At 37.9% G+C, this 15,350-nt stretch overlaps 1 protein-coding gene across 14 annotated transcripts in view; it reads right to left on the bottom strand.

Annotated features, from left to right (window-relative positions):
• MIPOL1 (mirror-image polydactyly 1) overlaps positions 1–15,350 on the bottom strand; it is a 202,072-nt gene that overhangs the window by 137,620 nt on the left and 49,102 nt on the right. For 13 of the 14 annotated variants that reach the window (XM_064460309.1, XM_064460298.1, XM_064460299.1 and 10 more), the window contains 3 exons: positions 10,874–11,060; positions 7,990–8,125; positions 6,919–7,024 (listed from right to left, as the gene is read on the bottom strand). In XM_064460309.1, coding sequence (XP_064316379.1) covers positions 6,919–7,024; positions 7,990–8,125; positions 10,874–11,060 — 429 coding nt within the window. Of the gene's footprint in view, positions 1–6,918; positions 7,025–7,989; positions 8,126–10,873; positions 11,061–12,932; positions 13,060–15,350 lie in introns of those variants that run through there. The other variant, XM_064460297.1, reaches the window with a different exon arrangement.

The following is a 15,350-nucleotide window of genomic DNA, read 5'->3' as shown; positions in this document are numbered from 1 at the left end:
TACAGAAATAATAGCAGTATTTTGGACTTTGCAAGGTGTTCAACATTAACAGATGTAATGAAATACTGCTCTTGGCTTTGGACTATGTGAAAAAAACCTGATCCAAGAAATAGTACAATTAAAATTTTGCTGATTGATTTTGTAACAAGCACTAGTTACTTCCGAGAAAAAGACATGGTGAGAAAGTTTTCCTGTTAATATCCATGTATTGTTGCAGAAGGTCAGGGTTTTGCAGTTTAGGATTTAGTATTCAAGATCAGTGTTTGCTGAACAATAAGTGACTTGGGATTTTCTTTGGCACTGATTCTGGTACATTCAAATTAATTTTACTAGTTACTCGCACCATTACAGCAACAAGAAATATGAATGAGATGATATGTTTTTACAAAAAAGGCTCTGAGCATCTTACATATTCAAAAATTGACTGAAATAATAATGACTAAAAAAAAAAGGTTGATGCAAGATTCGACATCTGTTTCATACATGTATACAGCTCTAACACAGGAGGGAATGCTGAACTCATGAGAAAAAATGAAGCAAAGAATATTTTCTGTTTTCTGCCTTTTGGAGATGTATATTATTCTGAAGGAAAAATAAAAACATGAAAGAACTTGCTTGGCCAGGTCATACTTAGAATCCAAGATCGCTGTAATGAGCTTCTTGTTTATCCTGCTCTGCTGCTCCCATGAAAAAACTGTCAGCTGAAATTTCTCCTACAGAGAGGTTTAACTGAAGCTTTTTAGGGTTTTTTGGTGTGGTTTCACTTTGGATTTCTGCGTAGCCACTACACAAATGTGAGGAATTAGGGAAGTATACTGGGAAAAAGAGGTGCAATGACGACCTGCCTTTTCATTTTCAGCAGTCCTCCCATCTCTGTCCAGCATTGCTGGGTCTCTGTATAATCACAGGAGGACTTGGAAACTATCCTTGCCATTTCTAGTTGGGCCACTATTATTAAATTTTATTTAACCATATGGATATATGCTTGCTTTCCTTACAGAAATACAAACATGTATGTATTTGTTACATGTCATTTTAGAAATCAAAATCCTCTGAGACTTCTTTCTACTAGATTTCATGACTGTGCTCACAATTCTTAAATAAGAAGTCAATCTCACCATACCCAAATAAACAAAAAAACAGATTTACTGCATTGCTATGAAAGCCTTTAAAATGTGCCATTAATTGATCTCTGCACATACATATTACAAAATGCAGATAATCCCTAGAAATGGTCAAAGCCTAAGGCCCTTACACAGTTCTCATTCAGGTTAATGGTAAACCACCATGAGCTCCAGGCCTAACTGTTGAGTTAAAAATAGTGCTGAAATGTTCTATTTCGAAACAGACAACTTAAGTTCCTAGCTCTTTTTTTGAAAGCTACCATTCATTTACTCTCAGTTATAATCTATAACTGAAAAATAAAAGCAAAATAGTGATAAGAAGATCATAGGAAAACTTTTTTCACTCGTTTTCACCGCTCTAAACCAGCAGTTATGGACTATAAGTCATTTACACCTAAATGTGACTTTACAGATAAAGCAATCTGAACAAACACTGATAGAACACAGTGACTTCTTTATTGCTTTGTGTTTGTTGTATGTATTTAGTGCATAGCATTCATCTGCTCCTATGTTTCCAATGCTATAAACAGTGTTCCTAATAAAAGGCTGAAGTTGCTTAGTCGCAGCTCTGCATAAGGTTTTCTTTGTGTACTCAGATCCCAATTCAATTAAAAAAAAAATAAAGTGGGAAAGAATAGGAGAGCGTATTATACACAGACCCCAAGGCAGTTCGTGTGAAAGCCAATCCCTGTACAATACTTAAGCCGCTGCTTCTAATACACTAAAGACAGCTGACTTCAAAATTCAAACCATAATGTTGTTAAACTTTTTTTCAGTGAATAATTGCTGATGCCTGAATATTTACTTTAGGGGGAAAAATATAAATGTTGCATTGAAGTTTGCAAGTTATAATCTGACAGGTTAAAGAAAAGTTTTTGAAATATCCCAAGTAGTAGATTATTTGCAGACCTTTTTATTCGTGAATAATCCCCAATTCTTTACGTTCATCTAGCACCATAGCAGACATGGGAGAAGGGCCGGGCTAGTCATAAAAATATGCAGAAGATACTGGCTTGCTTTCTACGTACAAGCTCCACCATAAATAGCTTAGTAATTTACATTTTAACCTATGCCAGCTCATCATATATTGTACTTCAAAGAGCTGCATGTGACTTTTTGAGAACCAACAATTCCAACAATCTGAAGGTAAAACTACATTGTTTCAAATTAAGCTGTTAAAAATTAAGCCAAGATGTTCTCAGCCACAACATCCCCACCTTGAGGTATTTTTCCTGTCCTTTAGATGGATTGTCTACCTTCCCATACAGAGGATTCAAATCCTACAGCTATTTTCAAAATTTGTTATTTACCAGGAAAGATTTTGAAAAAATATTCAGAAAATAGTTTTGCATAATGAAGCATTAATAGGACAAACCCCCTAAGAACTATGTAGTCTATACACAGAAATGAATTATACACAGAAAACTGAGTTAGGGAAGTATAGGCATTACCTACTTAAACTGTAAAATAACATTCATATTTAGGTTTATATACACAAGGGTTGGGAACTACTGAGTTCTTTTGGCTAAAGCCCAAGATTGGCCTTATTTCAGTTTAATTGGAAGAGGATCTTGAATTCATCTTCTCCATGAGATATCAGGAACCTGGATTTCTGTTTGTACCAAAGGTTAATAAGAAATGTGTCTGCAAAAGTCAAACAGCATTAAATACCAAAAACTGATTATTATTCTGCAGGAGTTGTTCTGTCATTCATAATCTCTCCATGCTCCAACCTTCCACAGCTAATCTTTAATGGATGACATGCAAGAAAGAAAAATAACATCTAAAAAGGGACTCTAAAGTGAGCTTTGAAGAAATGGAAAATACTTTTCTTCTCTGCTGGAAGTTATTGCCACCCAAAGTTTATTACTGGCAAGATTACTTATTTCCTCTTACTTTATGGGATATTAAATCAAACTAACTCTAAGCTAATAACCACTTGGATATTTGTTTTCACTTTTGCTATTAAAACTATTGCATATGCACCAGTAATTATTTTTCAAGTTAATTTAGGAATCATCAAATAACGTTCCTGAATATTTCCATATCATATTCAAGAATTCTAAAATACCACAAATGTTAATTGTCAACATTGTTGTAAAAACAGACCTGAAAGAAGAGACTTCACTGTCACTTCTTATATACTGCCGTAGTTTCCAAGAGACTGAAAGCTGTATAACATATTCAACAGTATTAGTAGTACTGCTTCCCCCTTTTTCCACACTGTATTTCCCATCATTACCCTGGTCTTTCAGAGAGCATCTGCAGAATGCTAACACAGTTTTCAGGCATTAGTAACATGCAACATTTAACAGACCTAGCAGGGCTGGACTCAATCAGTTGACTCTCATTTAAAAAAGGTATTACATTTTGGTAACATTACTACTAGATATTGGCAAACCGCCCCCACAGAATAGCCCTTGCTGCAGAAAGATTTAATGAGAAATATTTTGATTATATTTTCCTTCAGCATTATTCTTAGTCCCAGTATATATCACTGTGATAGCAACAAAAATATTCCAAGAGCTGGGGCTCTGATGCCAACTGTGGTATATCTTGTTGCAGTAATAGTGGGGGTTACTATGAGAAGACCAGGGCTTTGATATTTTTTCCAGTTTAGAGAGGTTACCACTATGCTCCTCAGTTCTCACTTACACTCAGCCGGATCTTTCCTCTGAAAGTTCTATATAACTCCTGTATAATTCTTCTGTTAGGCAAAAATGAAGTCGCTTACTATGTCCATCCAAAGTGAGATCTGTTCCCTCTGGTAGTTCTTTTGATGACTTACTCCCTTGCAACACCTCCATCCTTATATTCCTGTCTCTCCTCAAAAGATGTGTGCTCCTTCTCCCTTTCCCCTCCCACAGAATGCAACCATTCCCTTTCCTGTTCAACATATGAAAATTCTGCAGTCCCACATTTCAAGATTCATCTGTTCTTCATGCCCAGTTCACATGTGGCATTCCCTTTTTCCCCTACATTATCCTAGTCTCAGTTCTTTTATGATGTGCTCTTCCCTTGATTTTCCCAATGTTGCCTCCACCTGTTCTCTTCATGATGGGGAGCGAAACTAACAGTACCTCCTGACACTGGCTTATGAGAGGAAACCCAACAGAAGAATAATGAAGATACAACAGGAACCGGTGGCAACTATGACCACCAGAAAGAATGGTCTCTCATGCTTAAAAGCCTGCAACCAAAACTGTGAATTCCCTGATTTTCCTTAGCCATAGCTACCTGACAGAGATAGAGACCCAAGGAAGTTCTAAAATCCATTTTCCAGGCTAGTAAAATTTAAAAATAAACACCTTCTGAAAATAAGTTATTTACTGCACACAATATTAAACATTCTCTTCCATCATGTATGTCTTCTGCCTTAACTCCACTTTTTCTTATTCTCTCATGAAGCATTTCAAAAATTTGCACTTTCCTCTTCACTTCTTCCTCTAAACAAAGTAAAAATCATAAAGTGACAAGCTTTGGGCTATTTGTTTCTGAAGACTGTTGTAACTTCATTTTAAAATGGCATTTGTCTTCTGCTTTTCTGTTCTTTCCACAGGACTTGTGCATGTAAAACCCATCAATTAGAGGGTTACATTTTAAAATAGAATTTTAATATTCCTCAGAGTAGGTAACATTTTTATGGTGTATCTTTCTGATGTTCTTTACAGTATAATTTTGTTGAGTCATTTTCTTATCATAAAGTCAGCACTAAGTAATAATAAAAATGCAAACACCCATATTTACAAGCTTCACTCTACCATGTGTTATACACTGCAGTAATTAAACATTAACTAGCAACATGAAATCACAGCAGCACGTGTTCTGCTTTCCTCAAAGGACTTAACAAAAGGGGGAAGTTTTTCCTTAAATACACTGAGTCTTCTTTATTATGTTCTGCTTGTCCATTAGAACACTCCCCAAGGTTTTTATGTGAGAGACACATAGATCTCCACAAATTCAGTTTGGTTCACATCATTCCAGATTTCAAAACATTTATCCAAACTCAGTAACATTCTTAGAATTGTTACTGTCTTAGAACTGTCTTAGAAGAGAGGAAGCAGAAGAACCATGAAATATTAATGATGCTTCCTTTTTGCAAACAGCTTAAGTAGTAAGGAGCCTCTTGCCCTCTCTCTCAGCATGTAATGGATTTTATACTTCCTCAACTTCTAAAAGGTGAAAAAAAAGAGTATTTTTTAAAGGTGATCCTTATTACACATCATAGCTCTCATTAAAATATGGCTTATTCTTCCTTTTAAAATGGAATAACTATGTTAATTATTATATCCATATTCATGCCATACTGTTTTGAAGAGAATATTATGCTTAGGACGTAATCAAAAAGTTTAAACAGTAATGTAGGAAAAAACAATTCACCAACAAATATTTCAACTGTATCCATGAAAATGAAACTAAACATTTTTTTGACACACCTTTTGACGCACAATTCTTTCCAGGTTTTAATGAGCAATGACCACCTATATCAGAGGGAATACTTCTCTATTACAGCTACAGAGGTAAAACACTTGTGCAAATATCCAGGAACAAACACAAAACTTGGGATTCAACCCAAACAATTTGCATTAGCTTTCAGCTGCTGGATGTAACTACGATACACAGTGAGCATTTATTTTCTTCTAAAAATAAAGCAAGCAGTTTATGTAAAATGAAAAAAGGATAAAATGATGCCTGTATATCCATTTCTTTTCTCACATGTAGATCATATTTGCCTCTCCCTTCCTCCACCACAGAAAAACTAGGAATTCTCTCTTCCATCTATAATACATACAGAATATTGTATTCTCGGGAGTCTGACATTAAGTAGAAAGTCAGCCATCTGTTTTTTCAGCTGGAGTTTATTTTCTGCTCCATTTTCCTGAAGACAGGTATTTTTCCCTTCAGTACCAATATTTTGGGTACAGGTATTAGTACTATTAATACTATATGAAGTGTGCGTATTCTATGAGGACACAATTTTCTGTAGCTTAGACTATTTAGGAACAAAAGATACAATGAATTTATAAAAGCACTCCCATTAATTTCTTTGAAACACTTGGAGAAAAACCTCAGAGCATTCTTCATCCACTGGGTACACTGTATACAAAGTCACTTTTCAATAATAAAAACACTCAGCTTCATTGCTTTAGAAAACTCCAAAATCATAGAATACAAAATCTCTCCATTCTTGTACGTCTACTCAAAGAATAAACAAAAATATAAGTGTGCATTCAACTATAAACTTAAAAACCTTTAATTTTGTGTAAATTTGTATAAACTTCATTCACTGAAGACATACCATCATCAGACAAAAATTCATTTACTACCAAAAGGACAGATTTTTCAAGGAAAGTGCAGGTCTCTGGTTGAGGTGAATGCGCGACTATCTCCATACACGGGGAGGGGGTAGTATTGCTCTGAACAAGCTAAAACAATAAGTGGTATTTGAACTGCTGGTTGAAAGGTAGAGGCACTGGTAATCATTATTTCCCCTTGTTTGTTCAGGACCTTCCAACAAAACAAACAACCTTTTTGTGATTGGATTGACATGGTGTTAACAATGCATTTAATGCCCAAATCAGTATGAATACAGGTAAAGCTCCTGCTAATACCAGTACCAGGATGTTAAAGCCACCTATTTTCTAAGCAACTCTAAACAGCCACACACACAAAAAAAAAGTCAAATCTTCCCTCCTTTAGCAAATAAAGCTAACATTCACTAGGCCACGTCATATAGCAACCGCGGGTACTGTATGAGCCATACAGCCATCTGTTAAACGCTTGCCTACTGTACCTGCAATCTTTTCTGCAATCTTAGCTTCTGTAGCTCTCTCTTGCAGTTCTAAGTCCAGTTTTATTGTCTTCAGCTCCTTGTCCTTTTCAGACAGCTTATCCTGAAGCTGAATTGAACAAATGGACAGTAAGATTCTTATCTAGCTGAAACAGTCAACCATCTCTTTTAACCACAACAGAATTTTAAATAATAGCTACTTACCCCCAAAATACAAACACTAAGCAATGCAACAGAAGTTCAGTTAATTATATTTATGTCTTTGAAGGACAAATGTTAAAAACATATTTTTAATCATCTGCCCTATCTTGCTCTGTGAGACAAGCAGCAGTGTGTGTGACATTATTTCTATTTGGGATTCTCTTCTTCAGGTATCACCAGCTGTGGCCCTTTTCGCTAAGGAAGTTCAGAATTACATGGAATTATAATGCAGGTGCTGTCTGCATGAATAGCCTATTTCCTACCAAGAGTACTGACATCACAGCCTGAGGAGACTGGTGTAAATGCATAATTTTTCATGTGCATAGAAAACTAACATTCTTTCACATGTTGAGGCCTTTTTTTTAACTGGGAATTCACTAGATCTGTTCTTGGACAGGTATCTGAGCTTGCCATTTACTCTTCAATAACACTTCATGGAAAGACTGTAGACTTTTCTGTTGTTCAGGTGCATGCAACCACTACTAACTGTAGGAGCAATGCAGTGTGCAAGTAGGATGGAATTTTCTTCCCCTCATCAAGGAGGAGGTATCAGGGCACATTCATTATCTGGACCACAGGTAGCTCGAGATTCAATTAATGAAATCCTGGCCTTTGTTTTGGTTCTCGTTGGTTTTCATGCATGATGCAAGAACCTATGTCACTGATTAAAAAGGTCAAATGGCAGGATGAAAGATTTTCTTAATTCCAGAGAAGCAGTTGTTAAGCAGATGCTAAGAATCCAAAATGACAAGAAAGCTATTGATTGGTGCACTAAAATAAATAACAAAACTAAATTAGGAACAGTTTAAAATGTATGTTTTGTAAGACAACCATAAAAGAGCAAATACTGTGATCTGAATATCTCAATTGTACCTTTTTATTTTTGGCCCTCAGAGTGTCCAATTCTTTTAAAAGGAATGCAGTTTCTGTTTTTCCACCTAAATCTGCAGTATTGTTCCATGATGATATAAATTCAGGGAGCATCCTGTTAGCCTTTCTTTCTACGGTGCTGTGTTTAAGAGGAAAAAAAAAGAAAGAAAAATACTGCAAAACCAGTTTCTCCCCTCCTCTGAAACAAAGTACACAGAAATAAATTATCAAATTTTGTTAACCATTGAAATGTATTAAATAGCCAGTAAAAGTGATTTCCTTCTACCACTTCTTCAATCCGTAATTCTGAAAAAAAAAAGCCTGTAAACATGGAATAGTAAATAAATATACTACAGTGCTAAGGCATTAAGCAGAAGAATATAAATTGGCTATGAAGCCTATAAATAGAAAACACTTAAGGGAAGCAAATATTAAAAACCTGTGCCTAACATGGATTGACAAAGAAATGAAACATTTGAGAATCAAACCGATTCTCAGGTTAAACGAGATCAAATTCTTTGGTAGGATGGGCAATTCCACATGAAGTGAAATGCAAATATCTAGAAGACAAGATCTAGGAGCTCATCTTGCAGAAATTTTTAAAATTATGGTGTTATTGTAAATATTATAAGTGACAACAGGTATTCCACACTGTATAGCACAGAGTTTTAAGACTACTTATTTAGCCATAGACAGGGAAAAATAAGACAAGATTCAATGGCCACAAAAATTCTGTCTCATGGCAAGACTTTTATAAAACTCCTTGGCTATCCTTTGATACTCACAGATAACTCAGATCTCACTTGTAAAATGGCAGCAAAATCAGTAGATTAATGGATTAGAAGAGGGATTACCTAATATTTTTAACATTTGCTTCCCTTAAACGCTTTCTGTTTATAGGCTTCATAGCCAATGAGTCATAAGATGTAGCCATAGAAAAGCTATACCCTTTCAACTCCTATTTCTACTGTCTATATTACTTTCATTATGCGTAATTCACATCCTACAAAGAAAAGGAAAGCCATCTGTTGCTCCAAAGAGTCATTCCCTTAAGTAGATAGTTGTTTGCACTCAGCTACCCATTTCTTCACCTGCTTCCATTGGATTTGTTTTCTCTATGGCTCTTTCAGAAGGAAGATAAGATTGGTACTCTGCAGGCAAATTATGGTGCAACATAAAGCACATCAAACATAGACAGCAGGGCGATTCACATAAAAAAACTACTTACTTAGTGTAATATAGTGCATATAGTGTATATATGGGGTGGAAGAGTGCCTGAACTGCTTGTCTTCACTTTCAAGATCCTTCAAAGCATATTTAATCTTCGCTCTGTCTAGAAAATTTCATTTAGCATTGTTTTGAACTGCAAGTGATAGAGGCCTCTGGATACTATTGCCCAGACATTACAAACCTCAAGCTTTTTTGTGCAATTTCCATGTTCAGGATATGCTCCCCCTGAGCAAGTCTGAATATACCTCATCATCATCTTTCAATGCCTCAAATGTTTTCTTCCTGATGTCTAAAAGAAAACTTGACTAGTCACATTGATGGTACACGAAGATCATTATCTACAATGCAAATCTATACTGACTCAACATCTCCTGGGTTGTTCTATATTAAGATATTTTCTCATCTTATATTCTAATTGCAGTCTATTTGGGGAAGGACAGATTTTGTGCTGTTTATATAGTATCTACCACAATGAGCTTTGGCCTATAGCTTAAGGATCCTACATCTTTGCAGATGAGATGTTTCAATACTTTGACTGCTGTAGGAGGTTAATCTTGGTGTTCAAGACCAGCCTGATTTCCAGTGTGAGTGGTACTGGAGAAGAGTAGGAGCAACAACCTTTGGCTGACTCTGTGCTGGGCTGTATTTAAGCACTCAGGATTATATTTGACTTTTAGTGCAGGATGCATTGCCCTAAGAGCGTATCTCAGGTCCTAATGCTAAAAAAGGCAACAGGCCAGATGGAAACATACTACGGACTGGTTTTGGTCCAATGGGTCACCACTAGATCATGCTAAAGATAACAGAACCAGGTGTAGAATCTGTCAGGCAGGTGAAAAATTAAGAGTACATTTTCAGAAGTACATCACAGTGCTTTGAAGTCTCGATCCCATTTTCAAAAGCAACTCTGTCACTCTCAGTTAAGCTTTGAGCATCAGAATGTCTAAGTCGCTCAAAACTGGTAGCATGTTCCCCAGTCAGCTGGGTATACCTTCACAGTACGTCACATATAGCATGAGTCTCTATGTTTCTTAAGACTGCAGTAGAGGGCCATAGCTCAGTGCGGAAATTAGTGACAATAAATGACCAAAATGAATCACAGAATAAAATCTTCAGAGTTCACATTACACTTTTCAACCATATTTTCCCTCTCCAGATTCCTGTCACAGACTGCCTACAAGGTATTACAGCTCTTCTTTACTCTTCCAAGTTCATCGAGACTCCACCCTGCTTTCTTCCTGCTTCCTACTCACATCCACCCTGCTTCACTCCTGATTCCTACCCACGCATCATACTTAGGGTACATTGTGCTTATTGTGTAAAGCCACAGACACTACTAGACTTTTAGATCATCTTTTGTAATTCTGTTCAGAATGCATTTTTAAAATTTTCTGGAGAGATCACAGACATTGAAATACCGGCAGTGTGTCACATGAGCCATTGCGATGATCGTATTTTCTATCAGTGCCAGTGAATGCAGGGGTTAAGTGCTGCATTCTACACAGAAAGAAAGGCAGATATGGTGAGTCTAAGTAAAAAGCTGACTTACTGATTCTCTGTTAGGAAGTAAACTTCCCTATCTTTATCTAAAAATCCACATGTATATTGTCTATAATTTGAATCTAGAAAAACTGCATACAGGGATATTTCTTTTTACCTTGATTCTTCAGAACTGGAACTACAGTCATTTGGGGCTCCGCTTCTTTGACCGGTTACTGACAAATCTGAAAGTTTCAGTGCTTCAGCTTCTGTCTCGATGAAAAATTCTGGGCTTTGTTGAGAGTTCTGATGAAATTGAAACTCAACACAAAAGCCTTCTTTTTTCTGTTCCAGAATGTGTGTTTCTAATTGAAAATAGAAGCGAACACGTTTATTCATTTTGAGAAAGAAGCACAACCTTGAGATTTCTCATTCAAAAATGGCTTGCTATATTCTTATTTGTAGCAGAAGTGAGAAAGTACTCTAGTTTCAGATTCACAGGTTCCTCATCCCACTAAGGAATGAAAGCTGTGTTACCTAGAGCACGGACATAGGAGTTACAACATATTTACTGAATTTTTCTTATGGAAACCTGAAAAATTGATCACCATCTCTTAAACCCTGTTCCCCTTAAATGACTGCTTAAAATAATGCTGACCCCAGGAAATCATCTACCTGTCCTTTGTAAAAATCAGCTCTACTCTAGTAAGATACAATGAATTTATCTGTAGATAGGTAAATTTGCAGATTGTGAATGAGATTCTGACTTATACTGAAGTCTTTTTCCAATCCATTTTGGCTACAAAAGGAGTATCAGCAAGCTGTAATCAGCAACAACAAATTTAAGGCCCTATTATTCACTCCTGGAGAGTGTAAGGTACAGGCTCATACAACTAAAGAACTTGAAGAATGCAAAGCACAAACTGTGCCAAAGGGAAAAATTATCTGATTAAAATGTTGAGTGTGGTAGTTCTCTTAAGCTTAGCTACTAGATATTTTTAGGACATATTTCTGATATCAAGGTATTTAAATGAAAAAGATCTACATGCCATAAATGTTCTTTCATAAAGTAAGAACAAGGAAGTTTTAATTATAGAACTATATTAAAAAATAAGGAGGAAGAAGCATAAAAAAACCTGCCAATGGGAAAAAGTGCATATATTCTTCATTGCTTCATTTAGATCAATAGAGAACAAACACTGGAGCTTTGGTTCATTTAATAAAGTTAGCCTTTCCAAACACTTTGGATAAATTAGACAGTAAACATTCTTCGATCCAATATATGACTTCTTCATCAAAAATAAGAAACTGTCTATACAGTTGCAGTCATCTACAAATAGCCCGAAAATACACCTCAATCAGTATCAAGGTGTCATGCTGCATGTAAGACACAAAAGCACAGATTCCCAGTCAAAAATACTGAAGATTGTCTCTAAAATCTGTTGCAATAGACTCCTCTTTCCTTGAAAAAGGAAAGATAGAGCCAATGGCAGAGGAGGCATCCTAAGGGCACAGAGAGATGACCTGTGGATTGGCTGGAGTCAGTTTAGCGAGTTCCCACAGAAAGCTATGAGTTACTTCCTTGAGGAAGAAGTTATTGTACCCGCTCCTGATCTACTTCAGCACAAATCCACTTGAATACATTCTCACCATTCCTCTAAACTATAACCACTGCTTTTTGCGCTAAAGAAACAACAGTCAACAGTGTACCAGAATCTTTGTTTCTGAGCAGTAATAAATATGTGGGGACCATAATTAGGCAAAACATTTGTTAACAAGTGTAACCTAAAATGACTTTCAGTACTGTGATTGAAATGTCTTCCTCAGATCATTTCACAGCTAACGCAGCAACTGAAGACACCCACAGTCACCTGGATTCCTTGAGCAAATGTATACTGTTGGTCACTGCCTCAAAATCCTGCAGGTTTTTGAGCAGAGATTTCCTTTTAAGTGCTGCTGTGTTTTAAAACTGGATTCAACCTCTTGCTCCTCCTTACAGTAAGTAACAAGGATCTCTAAAGAAACAGGCATTAAACAACACACTATGTCTACTGTAGGAACCTGCCTCAATTTAGGAGTGGCAACATATCAGGGCAAAATTCTGAATCCTCCCCAGTTAGTACTATCTGAAAACTAACCTAGTCTGAATGTCAATAGTTGCAAAGCTTTTTATAGGGAGGCATACACTTGGCTGAGATGTGTTTCCCATTTGATTTATATTATAAAGAACTACCTACCAAACATCATCCTGTCCACTTCCCCCATTTCAGATGCAGTGATCTGTGTATATGTATATAGTTGCAAATTATGCTCTCACACACTGAAGGGGAAGTGCAACGCTCCACTTGCCATAACTTTTCCTCCCCTTCTTCTCTAGGGCATCAACATTTTCTATAAGCCATGTATATTTGAAGTGCCTCAGGTGAAGTGTGTTGCATTCTGTGGAAGAATTCAAGCACAACATATCTGTTGCAATAACCAGTGACTGTATTGCCATGAAACTTTGTTCCTTGTTTAGCATAACTGCACTCTCCTTTGGTCCGCACTATATGAAAGAGTTGAGAAAAAAACCTTTCTCACTCCAGAATGCTAAGAAGATTAGATGACATTAGCTGCCACAGTTCCACTGAGACAAATCAAAACAAGGATTCTACCGCTTTAGCACGAGAGCAATCAACTGAACAAGCTTTTCACAGTTCCTGGGTTGTTTTTTTTGTTTGTTTTTTTGAATTTGCTGCTTTTACAGCCAGGACTTTAAAAAGAGTTCACAGAATCACTGGAGTTGGAAGGGCCACTGGAGATCATCTAGTCCAGCCGCCCTGCTCAAGCAGGGTCACCTACAGCAGGTTGCTCAGGACTGTGTCCAGACAGCTTTTGAATAGCTCCGCAAGCAGACACTCGACAACCTCTCTGGGCAGCCTGTGCCAGTGTTTGATCACTCTCATAGTAAAAAATTGTTTCCTTGTATTCAGATGGAATTTCACATGGTTTAATTTGCACCCATTGACTCTTGTTCTCTCAATGGGCACTGCTGAAAAGAGTATGGCTGCTTCCTCTTCATTCCCTCCCATCAGATGTTGTTCATATTGGTAAGATCCACTCCCCCAAGCCTTCTCTTCTCAAGGCCCAGTCTCAGCTCTCAGCCTCTCCTCATGCATAAGATGCTCCAGTTGCTTTGTAGCTCTTTGCTGAACTCACTCCAGTAAGTCCGTCTTTCTTGTACTAGGGAGCTCAGAACTGGACTTGACACTCTGGATGAGACCTCACCAGCACTGAGCAGAGAGGATGGATTACCTCTCTCCGTCTCCTGGCAATGCTCGTCCTAATGCAGCTCAGGATGCTGTTGGCCATCCCCGTCACGAGGGTGCATTGCTGCCTTATGCTCAACTTGCTGTCCACTGAGATACCAGCCCCTTTCTGCAGAGCTGCTTTCTAGCCAATTGGTGCCCAGCATGTACCTTCACATGGGATTATTCCTGCCCAGGTGCTGGGCTTCACATTTCCCCTTGCTGAACTTCATAAAGTTCCTCTCTGCTGAATTCTCCAGCCTGTCGAGGTCCCCCTGAATGGCAGCGTAACCCTCTGGGCTATCAACTACTCACCGTTTTGTATCATCAGCAAACTTGCTGAGGACATACTATGCTCCATCATCCAAATCCAGAAAGAAGGTGTTGAACAGGACTGGATCCATTTTTGATCCTGGGACTACACCACTAGAGACTTGCCTCCTACTGGACTTTGTGCAACTGAGCACCACCTTCCGGGTGCAGACATTCAGACAGTTTTCAATCAACCTCTCTGTTTACTTATTTAACCCATTCTTTACTCCCTATTAGGATGTCATGGGACACAGAGCCCAAAATCTTACCAAAGTCAAGGAAAAAACCATCCTGCTTGATCCATGCTTGACTTCCTGCTTGTCAGGATAGACCATTTCTGAGCTTGGACAAGGTGATCCTTGAATATCATCCAGCTCTCTTGGATCCCTCTTCTCTCCAGTACTGTATCTCATGGGATTCTTCCAAGCACATCTCTTAGAAGGCCAAAGTCTATTCTCCTGACAGTCCACAGCTGAGGTCCTGCTTTTTGTCCTGCTCCCTCCTCTCAGGATCCTGAAGCCCATCACCTTGTGGTAACTGCAGCCAAGGCTGCCGCCAACTTTGACACCCACAACCAGTTCTAGTTTGTAAGCATCAGGCCCAGCAAAGCACCTCTCCTTGTTGGCTTCTCAATCATTTGTGTTGGGAAGTTGTTATCAGTGGAATCCAGAAATCTCCCAGATCACCTGTGCCCTGCTGTTATCCTTCCAGCAGACTACCAGCATCATGTAGTCTCCCATGAGGACCAGGACCTGTGAACATGAAGCTTCTTCCAGTTGTCTGAAGAATGCCTCATCTACTTCACCCAATTCTCCTCCATGCCCTTCCCTCTTACTGGCAGAATCAAGGATAACACCACCTGGGTCCCCATGCCCTTGACCATCTCCCCCAGAACCATATAGTCACATGTAATACTTCCCAGGTCACCCCAATAGTATCACTGGTGCCTACGTGGAAGAGCAGCAGGTGGTAACAGAGGGTCAGGTGAACCTCAGCAGCCTCTCTAAAACATCCTGAATATGAGCTCCCAACAAGCAACAAAGCTCTCTAGATGAC

Source organism: Phalacrocorax carbo, chromosome 9 (assembly GCF_963921805.1).
Source record: "Phalacrocorax carbo chromosome 9, bPhaCar2.1, whole genome shotgun sequence".
NCBI lineage: Eukaryota > Metazoa > Chordata > Aves > Suliformes > Phalacrocoracidae > Phalacrocorax > Phalacrocorax carbo.
The sequence above is the reverse complement of the archived record's forward strand: the minus strand, read 5'-3'. Positions and strand labels throughout refer to the sequence as shown.